The 17706-nt window shown below is 33.5% G+C and overlaps 2 protein-coding genes and 1 long non-coding RNA gene across 6 annotated transcripts in view; 2 read left to right on the forward strand and 1 right to left on the reverse strand.

Annotated features, from left to right (window-relative positions):
- The window catches only part of LOC111626925, an 18899-nt gene extending 12309 nt beyond the window's left edge, over positions 1-6590 (forward strand). Inside the window, exon 4 of the transcript XR_002756947.1 lies at positions 6477-6590. The gene's annotated coding sequence lies outside the window, so the exon portion shown is untranslated. The remainder of the gene's footprint in view (positions 1-6476) is intronic.
- Positions 2355-5223, reverse strand: LOC111626926. The gene is made up of 3 exons (XR_002756948.1): positions 4515-5223; positions 2522-3371; positions 2355-2452 (listed from the first exon to the last, which is right to left on the reverse strand). It is a non-coding gene; the product is annotated as an uncharacterized LOC111626926 (long non-coding RNA).
- Positions 6591-8994: 2404 nt separating the features above from the next.
- The window catches only part of LOC111626927 (regulator of nonsense transcripts 3A-like), a 20956-nt gene continuing 12244 nt past the window's right edge, over positions 8995-17706 (forward strand). For all 4 annotated transcript variants that reach the window (XM_023370450.1, XM_023370451.1, XM_023370452.1 and 1 more), the window contains exons 1-3: positions 8995-9232; positions 9310-9416; positions 16147-16253. In XM_023370450.1, the coding sequence (XP_023226218.1) occupies positions 9131-9232; positions 9310-9416; positions 16147-16253 (316 nt within the window). In that variant the 5' untranslated portion in view covers positions 8995-9130. The remainder of the gene's footprint in view (positions 9233-9309; positions 9417-16146; positions 16254-17706) is intronic.

Below are 17706 nucleotides of genomic sequence, written 5' to 3' on the forward strand. Positions count from 1 at the left end.
GCCACTGAAATTGAGGTAGATAAATAAATGAAATTAAAAAATATATATAATTTTTCAAAAACTTCTACTCTTATTTAATCTTGTTTCTCAGTGTTGGTTACTCACTACCACTAAAAAAAGTTTAAAATAAGATTCACACGTAAGTCTACTGTATATAAAAAAGTGTTTATTTTGACTATGACTCATATTTTTGACAATTACAATTAATTTTGAAAGTATTAAAGTTTGTTCTGTTCTTCGCTGGATTCTGCTACATCACGCCAATATCTTATTTCGTCACGTCAGCGGGGATAAGATAATTAAATATTCCTCTTAGAATCCGTAAACTTATAAATTTCCTACCACTTTCTAACTTAAATGTTTATCAATGATTGTTTTAATACGATTACGTAAGCAGTTAAAGTTGTTGATAATGTCATTACATCAAGTAGAATTATGTTTCGTTAACAAATCGATTAGATCAGTAGAAACATTGACGTAGTCGGGGAATTTATTTGCCTCGAGAGACCAGTTTCGAATTTATTGTAAATGATAATTTTTCACGGAAGCTCTTTCTATTCGCTTATTTTAAATAACTATCGATATAATCGGTCGGGCGGACCCGATGGATTTTACAGTACATCAGTGATATTCTCGTGCAACAAATTCAGCCGGGTCCAAAACAATCGACGACTATATAGCCTATACGAGATTTCTCACAGAATAAAATGTAATAACTTTTGTAATCCAGATCCAGTCGAAGCATATTTTCTCAACGAAATTTATTATTACAGTATAATATTTCCCAAGCCATTTTTTCCCCCACACGTGACAATTCTTACCGCGATTTGGCTTTTTCAGTAATTACCCATTGTCCGCCTCCCTTAATAATGGATTTGTCTCTGATCACTCAGCCATTTGATTGCATGTACAGTACAGTACGTAGGCGAAAAAAAGATGCAAGTCCTTCTCTATCCAGGATTATAAGGTATACGATATATACTTAGATTTTAAACAAAACTCTTCCCAACGCTGATTTTAAATCGCTTACCATCTCTTCGCATTCATATCCAATATTCTTTTCATTTTTTGGAGTTTCTCAAGCTATTAACTTACTTAATCTCGAGAACAGAGTTCGATACATGAAACATAAGACCAAATATAGAAAGCTTAGGGCGGCATGTCCCGATTAACTATACATCATTCAAAAAGTTCTTCCCCGAAAGGAGTTAGATAACGGCCGGCAGGAGCCAGTTGATTATTATATTTATAGTATGAAAAATTATATTTTTTAGAGCACTATCGGCCACCAGCGTGCATGCACGCACTGCATATCTACCAAAACCGGCCCCGAGTCGTTCCAAGCGTGACTTTGTCGGCCTCCCATCCATCTTTCCTATGTGTTATGTGGCCTAACCTTTGGTCCAAGTTTGGTTAGATTTGTTGAAATCCGGTCGTGTTAGAAATAATTGGCTATTAAGATCCTAAAACGCGTCTTGAACAAAATGGTGTCAATTTCTCACCGAAATAATATATTGTGTAAGATATATGGTACATTGTAGACCAACTAAAAACAATTTATGTGCAAGTGTCTAGTGTACAATAAGAAACTGTTTATATGCAAGTGTCACTACTTGTTATACTTTCAACACCTAGTATAACAAGGTGACGGCTGGATGTTTGAGCGGTTAAGACTTCGGTCTACCGCTCTGACATCGATTCGTGCTGTTGAAGAACCCAGGGCGGTCTGTCAAGTCCTGTGTCATACAGTCCTGCAGCCCATATCGTGGATCTTGAGAAACCAAAAATGGGTATAAAGATTAAGATCTTTAATGATCTTAAGTAAGAGTTAGCAATGCTACGAGCGTGATTTGTGCGCAGATAATTTCTTACCACACTAAATTTAACAGAAAAATTCATCACAAAACGATTATTGATGCTAATGTCCGAAATTCTATTTAATCCATGCAAGATGTGTGATTACCAGAGCCCCTTCGGCCGCCAATTTAAAGTGTTTTAATCTTTAAAATTGGCGTTTCCACTTCCCGGGACGAGGACCCAGGGGTTGGATTTGTGGGAAGCGTGTGTTCGGGTTGTTTCATTGTGTGGAATTACACAGAACGTGGCGCTTGACGTGTAAATGCATGAGTGCGAGAATTCGAGTTAAACGGTGTATATCTTCGTGTACAGTGATGTTATATCCGTGCGTGCGTGTGTGTGCGATCCAAGAACATCTTCGGCATGTCTAAAAACAGAAAAACAGTAAATTACGATACGAGAATGAGACGTGTTAAAAAACGAAACGAAAGAGTTCTTACCATCGGAGATTTCGGAAAACATTCACTTGTGCGATAAATGGCCAGCCACTTCGTCCTCTTCGTGGTAAAGTTGGGGAGGGAGAAAAATCACTCTCCCTCCTCAACTTTGTGTTTTGTAGGAACATTTGGGAGATCCTTCTCCCTCCCAAATGTTCCTACAAAACATAAAGACAGTGAGAAAAGGAGAAGTTGATTCCTTTATTATCTAAGGTCAACATTATTACCTTTATCAGATAGTCTTTCTTCCCGAACAGTGTCATGAGGAGAGCGAAGGACCTGACCTAGCCTAGCCTAACCTAACCTAACCTAACCTAACCTGAAGCTCAATCCTCGTAACAGCTGTTTGGGAAGAAAGGTCGGCCGAATGTCGCGTCCGGTGAAGAAGCGTGTCAAGTCCGGGTGGTCACAATCGGAAGTCAAATCCGTTGTCGTCGATCGAGTGTCACGTTCGGGAGACAAGTCCGTGAGAACATCCGGGTAAGAGAAGGCCACATCCGAGTAAAGAGGTCATGTCCGGGTGAAAGTGTCGAATCCGGTCAGAATGTCGCATCCGGGTGAAAAGGACGAGTTGGGAAAATCGAAGAGGATCACCGCCTAGGCCGAGGGAACCGTAGCCACCCGTAGCAACAAACCCGCGGTTCCTCGACTTCGGCGGCGCTCTCCTCCGATGCTTCCCCGTTCCGACTTCGGAAAGACGATGGCGACGACAGAGAGGCAGACCACGCGAAAGTAGAAAGTGACGTCGAACTCCAAGAGAACACGTCACTCTCTACGTCTTCCACAACAAGGCTTGTGGCCGGCTGCTCCCTGACGACATTGACCAAGTGGAATGGACTCAGAACTCTCCCGCCTCCGGGAGAGTCCCACGCCACACGCACTGGGGGAAGGTCGTCACCACCCACTGCCTCTTGTTCGACGGTCTCCAACGACACCGAACTAATCGATTCGACAGAGACACGGTCGAACCCACGGTCCTCGAACGTCTCACCGGAGCCGTTCGAGGAACCCCCTCCCTCCGGCGCCACCGCATTCTTCCGTCGGAACCTCCGGCGAAACCACTCCAACATCTTCATTCTGAAAAAAAGAAAATTTGCAATTAGTCGATTAAAACAAAAGCTTAAATTAATGTCTAAATTCTTCGAAAAAAGCAAAATGCTCACCGCAGCTGCCTTTTTAAGTCTAAAAGATTCGAATCCGACCATCGAACGACGTGCCGAGATGTCTTCTGGGACCGATTAACGCAGAAAAAGTTCAAGATTATACTCACGACGAATCGGAAGTCGGATAGCTCGCGTTATATCCTACCGGAAATTGCTAGAACGTTTCAACTGTATTTGCAGTAGAGACGACCGACCCGGAACGAAGGAACTCTCTTACGTGTAATTTGTATTTGTACGACAGTAAATTAAAGACACGCCGCACGTAGCCATGAGGAAAAGGCATTCGAGCCCGAGTCGTAACGATTGTTTCGTTCTAGACCAATTTACCCTAATGTGTACGTCACATGAACGCATCGACGGAATTTAAAAGAGTTTCGTGCAAAGAAATTGCGAACGAGTCGACCAAAACACAAGACAAACGTACGAAGAAGTGAAACGTGCCCATTCGGGACACGAACGTTTAAGTAACACAAAGCATTGTGCCACTTAAATGTTACGTAAGTGTGGAAGATCGACTGCACTCAGACCACCTTGTGGAAAGAGACAAAGAGCCTAAGGAAAAGAATTCTTTGTGTCCAGCCTGTATAGATAATTGTTAAGTGTATTAGTATTAGATGTGTTTGCAGACAATTTAATTCCATTGAAACTAATACATAAATTGCATGGAGAAGTCGGAGGTCAAAGGGCGAAGTTTTTGACCTGTCGAACGAACATCCCATGCTTCAGAATACGGTCTCCGTCCATCAATGTTACCAGAGTATATTTTAGTTAAAATTACGATGGAATTCGTATTTAAAGTTAGTATTAAGTAATTTTTAATTGAATTTCTATAAATAATCCTTATTCTTTGACCGTGTTTATAAAATATAAATGAATTAATTACGAGAATAAACCAATGAGCAAATACTTAATCCGTTTTCGGCGCTTCGGTCGTTCGTTTAAAAGTCCTAATTCACAAGCGACGGCAGATTTAAACGCCGATGTCGTCTCCGAAAGTCGGACTAAACGAAACGAAAATAAAATCTTACAGCTAGATAAATTCTAGTTAAAATCTTACTTGGTATAACGTCGGCGTCCACAAGTCTTCTTAAAACCACGTTCCGGTAGAAAAGAACACTGAAGAAGGCAAAAAACACAGCGAAAACAGGAGCAAAGAGCGCACACGTCCTCACAGCAAGCGAAAAACGTGCAAAGTGACGCAAAATCGTGTTGCAACAATAGAAACAGCAATTGTTGCCGTTTCTATGGAGATTAGAAAAGCGCGTAACGAATTCCAATGCGATTGACGTCATGGATTCTTTTTGAATTTTAAGGCTAAATATCTGCATTTTTTACGTTTCTATCCCCGGAATGACGACGGATTGGGATCGAGAGACTCCCTATCACCCTCTGTCTTCGGTTTCCATTCTCCACAAGGGGTTGGAAGCGAGATTTTCTATAATCGAACGTCGCCACCCCCAAAACTAGAACAAATCATTCCTCTGGTTCGTCCAGTAATTTCGGACCAAGTTTCCGATTGACCGACAGTGCAATTTTTACTGAATTTCGTAATATTTCGTTTATCCGACGCCATTTTAAGAGCGCTTACCTGACGTCATCGAACGTTGGTTATATTAAATATGCGTGTTATGGTTTAGTTACGTAAACGTTAATTAGTATATTAAATAAGCAAATTTTATGAATTCACCTGACCGATAGAAAATATCGTGTATGTATTTTACACGAAACAATCAAATATAGATTTTTCTATATTGAAACTGAGTAAAAGATCGTTCGTTTCAAGAAATGTAACTGTTCTTTTTTTATAAAAGAATCGATCAAAACTAACGAGTTGCGTAACTTTCTCGGCTGTTGTGAGATTTTATTTAGAAAATAACTTTTATACTTTTAATTAAATTATAATAAATAAAATTGTGTGTGGCGCCATCTGTTATGAAATTTTGTTATATAATCTTTTGATATTTTTAATTATTATAAAATGGCAAAAGGTTTAATTTTAAGGGTATGAAAAAAATTATAAATGCTAATGTGAGATGCAGAAGGGAGGAAAATACATTTTTAGAAATTAGCGAGAAAAAGGACTATTTAAATTCTTTTTCAAAAATAATATTTTAAGTTATAAATCTACTTGCGATTCACATAATGGGGCGAGGGCGGCCAAATATCTAGAACGCAAGTGGCTAACAGCCCGGAACCGGTCCTGGATGGAATCATTGGAAGCGTTATACGATATTTTGGTGTGTGGCATCCACTATCTAAACCGCGACGTTGGTGCTTTGTAAAGCGTATGCACGAATGCGTATAATCTGGCTGTTTGGAAGCTGTCCGTATTCGACAATACAGCGCTTCCATTTCGCCACTGATATTCGAATATACAATAGCAATCTTGTCGTTTGTTTTACATGTAGTATAGAAATTTGTAATAAGATACATAATGTGGTTATAATAAAATATTAATTTTAATTATATGAAAATAATAGCACAATATATCTTTATATTTTTGAAAATACAAGGAAAGCGGCGCTTCCACCGCTTACAAAGACGGCACGCCACTGAAATTGAGGTAGATAAATAAATGAAATTAAAAAATATATATAATTTTTCAAAAACTTCTACTCTTATTTAAATAATTGAATATTTTATAGGAAAATCTTGATTATTTTTTTTTTATTTTCACAAAATTCAGAAGAAATTCAGAGATTTTCATCTCTGTATTCTGTACATAGTTCTTTTCGTTTTATTTCTTTATTCGTATTTATTTGTTTTTAATTGTATTTACCTTTAATTACTTTGTATATAATCGCATTTATTCTTAATTTTGTTTTTATTTAATATTTATTTGTTTTCGTTGTTTGTTGTATATTTAAAAATATTCAAAAAATAACAAAAAGAAATTGTAAAGTTTAAAACTTCATAAATAAAATCTAAAAATCTCCTAAAAAGTAAAGTTTTAAAATTACAAAAATAATTTTCAATTTATAAGTAAAAATTAAAATATTGCTTTTTCATTCACTTTTAGATATGATTTTTTCTGAAAATCATCGATGACTTGAATCCTTCTCCTGATTTTGACATCCCGATTGCGTCAATACCAATTTCGATTATGACCTCCCAATTTTGACTTTGTCCTGGCTATGACTCATTATTATTGTCTTTTAATAAATTATCATTTTTCCAAATTGGTCTACACGAATTTGGACTCTCGAATTACGTCTACCCCGAATTTGAACTCTTCCGGCTTTTATCTGCGCTCAAATTTGACTCCCAATTTGTGTCATCCCTGGAACTTGGACTCTCCGGAATTGTGTTTTTACTGAAATTTGAATTTTCTCAAATTGTGTCCATTGTTTGTGACATCGTCTAAATTCAACGAAAGTCCGTTGAACTTGAAAAACACGAAAAGACGAAGTTTTGATACACAAAACAGAAAAAAATTTTTCTTAAATTCTTTGCGAAGAACGAAAGTTTGCAGATAAAAATTGCGTTAAACGAAACGCTTTATGAAACTGTAAGTGGAATTATTAGAAAGGTTGAGGCCGAAGTTTTAAACGCGTACGTCGGACGTTCAGCGCCGCTTTCCTGTAAGCCTAGATGTTTGACAATGGTGTTTGGATAGTCAATGGAATCATGCTCGATGCTCGACATTCCAAACACCATTGTCAAACTTCTAGGCTTACAGGAAAGCGGCACTGAACGTCCGACGTACACGTTTTCGCGTTTAAAACTTCGGCCTCAACCTCACTATTAATAAGGAATTACAAACTTGAATAAATGTCGTTAAGTATTGTTTGTCGCTTTCAGGATGGTGAAGTTTCATGATGAAAATGCATTTGGAGAAGTCAAAAAAAACCTGAGACAGTTGCGAAATAACTTGATTCAATTAAAGTCATAGAAGAAGACATTCACTGCAATGCATTAGTTTTGATTCTGTTCTAGAATTTGTAAATTTTCGTACGAAAATAGTTTGTTGAATGATATAAGTGTAATTATAAAGAATTGTCTCTGTAATAAAGCCTTTGGTTTGATTTGGCATCAAATTATTTCCATGTCACCTAAAATTATTACCTTTTAAATTGTTCCAAACTGTTTTCAACCGGTTATTACGGTAATATATCAAGATATAACTGTTCGACTTAACCATTAATTTACATCACGCTATAGGAGAAAACACTGAATTGATGGTACTACATCTGCTAATGTGTGCATATCGTCCACTTTTACATTGGAATCAACGGAAACGTTTGGCTTTGTTCGGTGCCGTCGTTAGAGCCGGGCAACAGGCCCCGTGCCTAAAGGTGGCCCGCCTTTCAGTTTAGTTTTTGGTTTTTTAAGCTTTTCGCGGTAATGTGACGTAGTGCTCCACTGGAAATGCATTAAACCACAGTAGCTTCCCTGTATCACGTTTAGGCATAACGTAAAAATAACGTTAACGTAAAAATATTCTTCTTGTGTTCAAAGGTGTTGGATGGAGAAAACGAGAATGTCTATTTGATTACGAAGAAACGGATACGCGGAATCCCGAAAAAAGTTCCATAGGAACTATTGTCTTTAGCAACAATATATCAAAGAATAATCTGTACTTTTTGAAGAGCAAAGTACCATTTTTGGTTGCCTTCGCAACATTTCTATATTAAAGACGAGGACGACCTTACGAATCATTTATGCATTTAGATTTAGCATCGAAAAACCAATATAATCGGGATATAAAGGTGACGATTTATACGACAAATTCAAATATTTCGTGTCTGTGCTACGTTGATATAACCAATGAGACTCTATTAGTGTTTGAATAAGCTGTGCTAACGGTAGGTTCCTTCCCGAATCTATTTTTCCATACAACACAAATATGCGAAAAATTAGATTTTTGACAACGTAGTTAAGGATTTGGCACTGGCTCCGTTAATCAAAAATAGGAGCAAATGAATACGTTTTCCAAATGGAATAACAGGGCTGACGAGAAGTGTATCTTAGACAACGCGATTATTGCTTTAAAATAAGTGCATCTGTTTTCGCTCACAATAACAAAATTAACGTATGGTTATAGTTATAAATTTAAACACTTCTGGTGAGAAAGATTTGCCACAACTCATTGTTCAGCTGATTTTGTATTAAATTAAAGGGACTCTCTTTTTTTAACTCTTTCCGCCCTGTTGGCACTAAAAGGGCCTCTTTTTTGCAAGCCCATTATGGGATCGGCCAGGCCTACAATGGGGCTGTCGGGTGGTGATGGACGGGGTCAGACATATCCGAAAAAATTCCTGGGGATTTTTCGACCCGTTCGGATTCGAGCCCGAGTCTCCCAGAGCGGTAGGCTACCGCCTTGACCGCTCGGCCGTCCGACCTATTAAAAGGACTCATAAAAATTAAGAATTAAACTAAACAAAATATATAAATGTACTGTATTTTAAAATTTTTAGATATAATTATATTTTTTATTTTTATAAAATAATATGCTTTTAATTTTAAAATAATATTTAATTTTATAATTTTGTTAAAATTTTTGAAGGTTCGTTGTTATTTTCACACCAGATGGTACTTAATATGTATCAAACATTGGAAAGATAACAACAAACTTCGATATTTTCTTAAAAGATTTATTTTAGAATATGAAATTTATGTAACAATTTATCAAATATTTTAAAAAATTTATATAAAAATTCTTCTGTTTTAATTATGTCTTCGGATATAATAAACAAATCCAAAGAGGATTGTACTGAAGATAAACTAGATAATGGAAAATTAAAGATGAGGAAGGAGAAAGTTTATCAAACAAAAGTGAGGCCAATTTTTAAAATAAAGGAATATTTTAGTGGTTTCTATGCTTTACGTTAATTGAATTTGCCATATTTCAGGTTGTTATTCGCAGACTTCCTCCTACAATGACAGAAGAACAATTTATGGATCAAATTTCTCCAATTCCTGAGAATGATTATTTACAGTTTGTTAAGGCAGATATGAGGTTGGTCAATTAAATGTACATAGGCTGGATCTAGGTTAAATCTAATTTTAGCATGAATAGCATCATTCCTATTTTCACTCATGCTGGCAAATAATGTGGATCTTTCTTTCCAAACACAAGTCCTGTCATATAGTCATGATGCACCAAGTGCTCACTAGTAATGATTGCATATAAACTTAATTATTTAATATTTTAGCTAGGTAAATGTGTAGTTAGGTAAATCGTATGGCAACACTTCCGGAATCTCGATGACAAGTGTAATTTATTATCGGAGAAAGAAAAATATGGCTTTTAATGGAGTAATAATTACAAAAAGATTAAAAATCGTTCTGAGTGCTTTGAAGATTAACAACTTGTTCTCGTGAACGAAAAGAATGTTTTCTTTGAACGTTCATTACACTCCTGTAAAATTATTTGTATATATAAAAATATTTAATTTATGTATACTAAAATTTATATTATTGACAAAACATTTAAATATTTATTAAATCTATATTTTCTAATAATTTAATGAATTTTACGGTTGGATCGTGAGATTGGTCGGTGTCGTGCTTTTTCTAAGATACAAAAATATATGGGGTTATATATGTTTGTTATATAAAATATGATCCAGTTTTCAAATATAATTGTTTTTGTATTTTCTTAATTGTTGATATGTTTCATTCTTAAATCTTTCAAAAATCTCTAGATAAGCCTTTATCAGATAAATTATTTATTTGTCAAACATTTTTGACAGTTACAGTAGCTATCATCAGGACAAATATGAAAATAAATATTGCAACATAATGTAAAATGTGTAAGTTTATATACATATAATGGAATGTTAGCAATTTAAATTTGAATATAAAAGAATTTATACAAATATCAATAGAAATAAGAATAAACATAAATAAAGTACATAAATATTATTATTTCTTTTTGCAGAATAATATGAATTACAGAATAATATGATTTGCAGAATAATATGAATTATCTAGAATTTACAAAATAAGTAAAATGCAACTACTAAATTTTCATTTATTCTTATTATTGGTAGTTTGTTGCTTTTTTTATTTTTTAAAGTGATTTTTACTTAAACATTTTTCAAACATTAATAATAGTAGTATTAACACAGATATTTATTATTATATATTTTGTACTATTTGATAGCTAAATACCCATAACTGATATTAAAATAATATATAATTCTAAGGATAAATGATTGTCTGCTTAGATCTATGCTTCATACTTTAACATTTTTTGAAATTTAATCTTTAATTTAGTCTTTACTCTATTATTATAATTCATACGGTACACAACATAATATTACTACTTGTTTTTGTTTTAAAAATGCCTGTTTGGGCTTGCCATACCAATACTATATGCTTTATACAGACAAATCTTTGTACAGCAATTTTTAATATAACAATAAATCCCTTTTTAATGACAAGAAATATAGTTATCTGTGCAGTTCATATTAGCTTAATGTAATATTTTCTCTTGTTTGAATGATATCCTCTATTGTGGTAAATTTCTGTTTAATGATATGTTTTTTTTACTGTACTTATAAAATAGTATTTTCTTTTTTGGGTCATTCCGTGTAAAGTGACCAAGATCTTCAGCTTGACCCCCTGAGATTTCAATTAAATTTGACACAAAGTAGCCCAAGATCTTAAACTAAGCCATGTAAAATATTAGCCCCATATGTTGTATGTTCCTGAGATATAAGTCAAAATGGGAAAACACCTTAAGCCACCTCTCTGTGTGCAGTGATTTAACAGCCAAGTTTGTTGTCTAATGATTCCTTGACTAAGAGCAATTACAGCAGAAACTTGGATAAAGACAGTTTAAAATGGACAATTCAGATGTGCTAACAGAAGTGTGTAGCAAAATTTACTCTATTTACAAATCGTCACCAATGTTTGAAAAAAATTCATTCTTGTGAAACAGAAGCCACATTTCAATTTCCTGTAACTTGGAAAGAAAACATTCTTTTACTGCTAAACTTTGGATTTTAAAACTGTATAAGAAGGTAATTATTCATACAAAATTTCAAGCTTATAGCTGTCATAGTTTTAGAAATATGCTCACTGAAAAATGTAAAAAAAATTTTGAGACCCAATATTCACAGACAAATATCACCATGTGGGGTATCTTAATTTGTTTTATGCTGCATTAGAAAGAGCATCTTTCCTTCTATTGAAATATATAGTTTTATTTTTCTGCCCAACTCTGCTAAGGCAAAAATGTGGCATTAAACACAGTGATGTCTTGATTGTGCAACACAAAAGCCACACTTTGATAAGTAATAACTTTAGAATTATACAAGCCTATGGAATGCAAGTTAGCCTGTTAGCTCATTAGCTGGTTGTCATTATGTAACTAAATTAAAATATCTTAAATGTGCATGTTTGCTGAATTATGCTCACTCAAATATTACGCAACACGTTTGCAAGGATTTAGATTATTTTCCAAAAACAGTTTGATTTCTAGAGCAATCTTGTTTTGTTTCATTTTAGGCTAATAGAAACAAAACAAACTCTTAAAGAATAAGCTTTTTTAATGTTTATTCCTATGATAAGGGGTACATGTAGAATTTGCAACTAGAATCTTTGGTTTTATTCAATTAAGGCAATATGACACATGGGCAATCTGCTGGAGGGAATGCATCCTGGGAGATCTTTTGTGAGAACTGGCTGCTATTTAGGTGCTGCTAATTTGAAGAAAACCCCAAAAACTCCACATGGTTATTCCTTTGGCGAGACATGAACCCACAACCAACTACCACCGTTCAGTGGTTTTATCTGCTCAGCCACTGGTGGACATGACTAGAATCAATTTGATAACTCTTAAAACTATGCCAAGAGGCTATGGAGTACTTGCGTTAGTTTATGGTGAAAAAACCCTACCAATTCTTTGAACTGGTGCACCATTGCCAAGGAGCCATACCTGATAGCCAGGCAAGTCTAGCCACAGGTTTTTTTTAATGTAGACACACAAACACAAAAAGTATAACAAAAAAGACTGGTACAAATGGATATCTGTACCATATGGGATTCCAAGCCTATGCAAAATTGGTAACTTTTGGTTCTCAAGCCAATAAAAATGACTAGATTATTTTACCAACATTTGAAAGTACTGATCTTGGGTAGATGTATTGTCATCCAGAGGAGTTACCTTTAGGAGATGGCATTACAGCTAAAATATGGTGCTCAGGAATCCAACAGTGTGTAGGCCAGTAAAATGACCTACAAGGGCCATATGGATGAAAAGATTTACAAATGCATTTCTTTCTTTGATTGAAATTTTCAGAGGATTATTTGTGAGAAAGCCTGTAAACATTGCTTTTACTGTACTTTAGTGAGGTAAGGTAAATGCAATTGTCATTTTATTATATAGTATTTACATATTTTATTCATTGTTTTCATGTTTTAATTTATTATTTAGGGCATTTAATTATGTTATTTTTACCTTAAATTATGTGTATTTGCTGTTTAAGTTTGTTGAAATGGTTATTGCTTAGGTTCTGGGAATCAGTTAATTCACTTTCCATCTAATGGGAAACATTGCTTTTGGATTTCAAATGGTTCAGAGTTCAAATGGTCTCCTGGAATGAATTAAATTTGAAGTACAAGGTATGTTCAAAAAATATGCGGACTGTTTGAATTGTGTGGCTCCAGTTGGTTCCAGGGGAATCAGCTTGGTGTCGCTAGGTTTGTACAGATTGTCTGGTGATAAAGCCATTTCCCGATTACAGATATCTTTATTTGTTGATTAGCTACGTGGTTTTTAGTGAAGTGCGATTTTTTCATTTGTCGGATTTCAGAATGAATGACCTGATGGAGCAATGACTTGCTGTGAAATTTTGTGTTAAACTTGGAAAATCTGCAACTGAAACATTTGCTATGCTCAACACGGCTTACAGTGATGTTGCTATGAAGCTTACAGCATGTATCAAGAGATCCCCCAAATCGAAAAAAGCTTGATCCAATGTTAAGGTGATACTGACAGTTTTCTTTGATGCTAAGGGTGTTGTTCACCATGAGTACCTCTCCCAAGGCTCCATAGTGAACCAGACTTACTACATTGAAATTCTGAAATGTCTGAGGGATGCCATCCGTCACAAAAGGCCAGAAATGTGGAGGAATGGCAACTGGTTTCTCCATCACGACATTGCTCCAGCCCATTCAGCCCTCAGAACTTGTGAGTTTTTGGCCAAACACTCAATCACTGTTCTTCCCCACCCCTCCTACTCACCTGACTTTGTTCCTTGTGACTTTTTCTTGTTCCCCAAACTCAAAAGACCCTTGAAAGGAAGAAGATTTGAGATGATTCCCGAGATTAAGGCAAATGCGACGAAGGCGTTGAAGAACATTACAAAAGAAGCATACCAGGACTGTTTCAACAAGTGGAAACACCGTTGGGATAAGTGTGTGCATTGGGAAGGAGAGTACTTTGAAGGGAACCCAGACATGTAACTTCTACATGAAGTACATTTTGTTTTATGACGTCAGTCCGCGTATTTTTTGAACAGACCTCATATGAGAGACCACTGTATAAATTTCTATTTCTAATGTTGCTGTCCTAAAGATAACTGAATGGTTAAAAACATTTGAGAATTAAAATTGGAATTTATTCATTATTTAAAAATACAGTACTTTTAATGGGATGTTAGAAGACTATTGTGAAAGACTATTGAGTTTAACAATTTAGCCCACTTGACTGTTTGTGGAGTACTTCATGTTATATAGATTTAGGGGGGTATGGTGCTTGGCTTCCACTGGTTGCTGAGATATGAGTGATAGCAAGCACCCAGGCATATGTCTACATGGGAAGCATGTATAATAGGCAGTAGACTGATACATGTTAAAAACTGACCTTCTGAGATGAATATCACATAAAGGGTCAACAATTCTGGGGGTGGTATGAAACTCCTCATTCAGAGCTTGAATCTTATTCTTTGTTGTAGATATAAGTTGACATCTGGTTAACTGAAAAGTACCAAAAATACTACAGCATTGAAAGATTTAAGTGGTAAAAACTAATAATAATTTGTAATTTGTTTATAACTTAAAAAAAAATACATAAATATATTTCATATGATTAAAGTTATAATCAATTTAATTATTCTGTAAATAAGTTAAAAATGACAGTTACAATGTTATAATTTATAATTTTTGAGTCAAATTGTTTTTTCCCATTTAGAAATTTAGTCATTGTCATGTGTTTATTTAAAAAATGGAATTATTTCATAAAGTAATTGCATAGTAATGAAGTTACAGATTAAAAACATACATTACTCCTATTTGATACTTATTATATGTATTATAGAGAATTTGCTTGAAAAATTTCTTCACATATTAATAAATATTAATTTTTTCTATTAACTGCTGTTTACTTGCATTGATAATGCAAATACATTATTTTATGTTATTATTATTATGCACATTTCTTTCGGTAATGACTGTGAAAAGCTGTTCTATTAAAGTAAATAATGACTAAACTAAACATGAAAACTTGAGGCTTTGCATAATAAGTTTTAAGTAGAAGCACCATGTTAAGTTTTTTTGCTGTAATTCTGTTACAGCATTTTAGCAAAACTAAGTATTTCTATTCATCCAAGACTGCATATTATTCAATAAACAAAACCTACTCTAACACCTTGTAAACGTGCAGCCAAATTTATTAACTTCCTAACGTTTTCAGTCCTGTTAAAAGACCTTTATCAAGAAAAAATTTTAAAATTCGAACACAGTACATTTGCATAAATGAATAGGCTTTTCGAACATTTTTGAATGATAGTCTATTGAACATTAGGTGCACCATCTTTATCAATAGTTAATATTATAACATGAAGATAAAATAAAAAGCATAAAAAATAAAATAAAATTGGGACCATAAATGGAAAATAACTACAAACATTATACATTAAACATAAATATAACGTTAAACTACAACCATTATATGTTAAACTACAAACATTATACGTTAAACACAAATATAATGTAACACGTTATACATTATATTTCATGTGTCTTAATTTCTTTTTAATGTTTGTAGTTATTTTCCATTTATGGTCTCAATTTTATTTTATTTTTTATGCTTTTTATTTTATCTTCATGTTTTAATATTAGCTATTGATAAAGATGGCGCACCTAATGTTCAATAGAATATCGTTCAAAAACGTTCGAAAAGCCTATTTGTTTATGCAAATGTACTGTGTTTGAATTTTAAAGTTTTTTCTTGATAAAGGTCCTTTAACAGGACCGAAAACATTAAGAAGTTAATAAATTTGGCTGCACGTTTACAAAGTGTTAGAATAAGTTTTGTTTACTAAGTATTTCTACTTTTAAATATTTATATGAGGATGACAAATTTTCTAATTCTAAAAACATTTCACTATTTGAATAAGAGAATTAGAAAATTAAAAATCAATAATATAACTAATTTATAACATACTTTTGTCATTATATTAAAATATATAATAAAGTACTGTATATTAAATATTTTACAAATATTAGTCTTTAGGCTATTTGTTTACTATATAATAAGTTTATATGTAGACTCATTTTAGAGAAATCAGATTTATTCTTTAATATAAAAACTGTATAAAATAAAAATGATTGAATTTAATGAAAATAAAATATTGATTTTTTTCAGATATATGAATATTTCATTTTCACTAAAAATTAGTTTTTTAGTGTGGAAAATAAATTATATCTACTATAAATTTTAATACTATTTCTTTCAGCCTTGGCCAACATGCTTTTTCACGAGGTTATATCAACTTTTTAAATCCCAATGATATATTTATTTTCAAAGATAAATTTGATGGTTACATGTTTCTTGATAATAAAGGTAATTTTATTTCTTTTATGGTTAATATCAGTTCAATGTTTTAACAACTTTTAGTGTGTCACATAACTTAAACTTTTCAATGTAACCTGAAAACTTATGTATTTAATTATTACACATTTTGTCTTGAAGCTTTTATAATGTATTATTTGAAGCACAAATCATTTAAAATATAGTTAATCCTTTAATACTCCAAAAACCCTATTTAATGTTTACACATATCTGAGGAAAGTGACCATTGACAAATAAAAATGTATTATTAAAACAATATTTAAGCAGCTACTGACTTGTTGCATTTAATGTTAAATTCTATCATTTATTAAAAAATGTGATTCTGTACTTCTTGGCTTGTTACATTCATAACACTAAGAAAAAAACAGCTACAGTCAACCCCCCCTATAATTACGGTCCCTATAATTACGATTCCTATAAAACTAAGAAAAAATATATGTATTTTGGAAATGTTGAGTCGGATTAGTGTAGAATCGATTAATTTTATGGAAGAAAACCTTTCAATCAGCCGTAGTCTGTAAACTTGACACGTGTCGGGCTGTGATTGGAACGACTTGTAAGAAATCGGATTCCTAATAAATTGGAACGTATCTATATCTTATAGGGGGGTCGACTGTATTATAATAGATCTAGACAATTTTGATTTGTCTGTAATACTGTCTACTATTTCAGAAATATTATGCAATGAATAATATCCAACAGTAACAGAAATATTGAATTGATAAAGAATAAAATTCAGTGTAGAATTATTGTTATCACATTTTGTCATATTTTTATCTCCATTATCCAAGGAGTACTTTGTTTCTATAAGAATCATTGAATAATCATTTTTGCACATAAATATTTGTTGGAAATGGATACAGGACTCCCATTCACTTGTCCTACTTTTCCTACTTTGTTCTACTTTCTGTTAGCATAAGGTGTGTTTCAAATTTATACGGACACGAAAAAATTAAAGTGAAACCCAAATTTGCTGCATTAAGTGACAAATGTTTCATTAAAAATAGCATGGATTTACTTGTTTCCACACTGCAAAATAAGAATTTTAATCAAACATTAACATTTTGTCACTGAAAATAATATTTTTGAAAATTTTGTATAAAAAAACTGTTACATATTTATCCGGACAGGTATCAAATTGCAAAGTTTTCTTACAATTTAATGGCCAATGTAACCACCATTTAACTTAATTACATTAAATACTCGATTAGGCATTGTTTCAATTAGATTCTGAAGGAATTCAATCCTAAGTTTATCCCAAGCATCTGAAATTGCTGCCTTCGAATCATGAATTGTGGGAAAACTGCTTTCCATTGGCATAAACTGTACGAACCATCATCTCCCAAAGATTTTCCATCGGATTCAGGTCAGGGCTTCTAGCAGGCCATGTCATCAGATTAATATTTTTACGTTTAAACCACATTTTTGTTGATTTAGAGGCATG

The sequence above is a fragment of the Centruroides sculpturatus genome, unplaced genomic scaffold (assembly GCF_000671375.1).
Source record: "Centruroides sculpturatus isolate CEXI.00-Female unplaced genomic scaffold, Cexi_2.0 scaffold164, whole genome shotgun sequence".
Lineage (NCBI taxonomy): Eukaryota > Metazoa > Arthropoda > Arachnida > Scorpiones > Buthidae > Centruroides > Centruroides sculpturatus.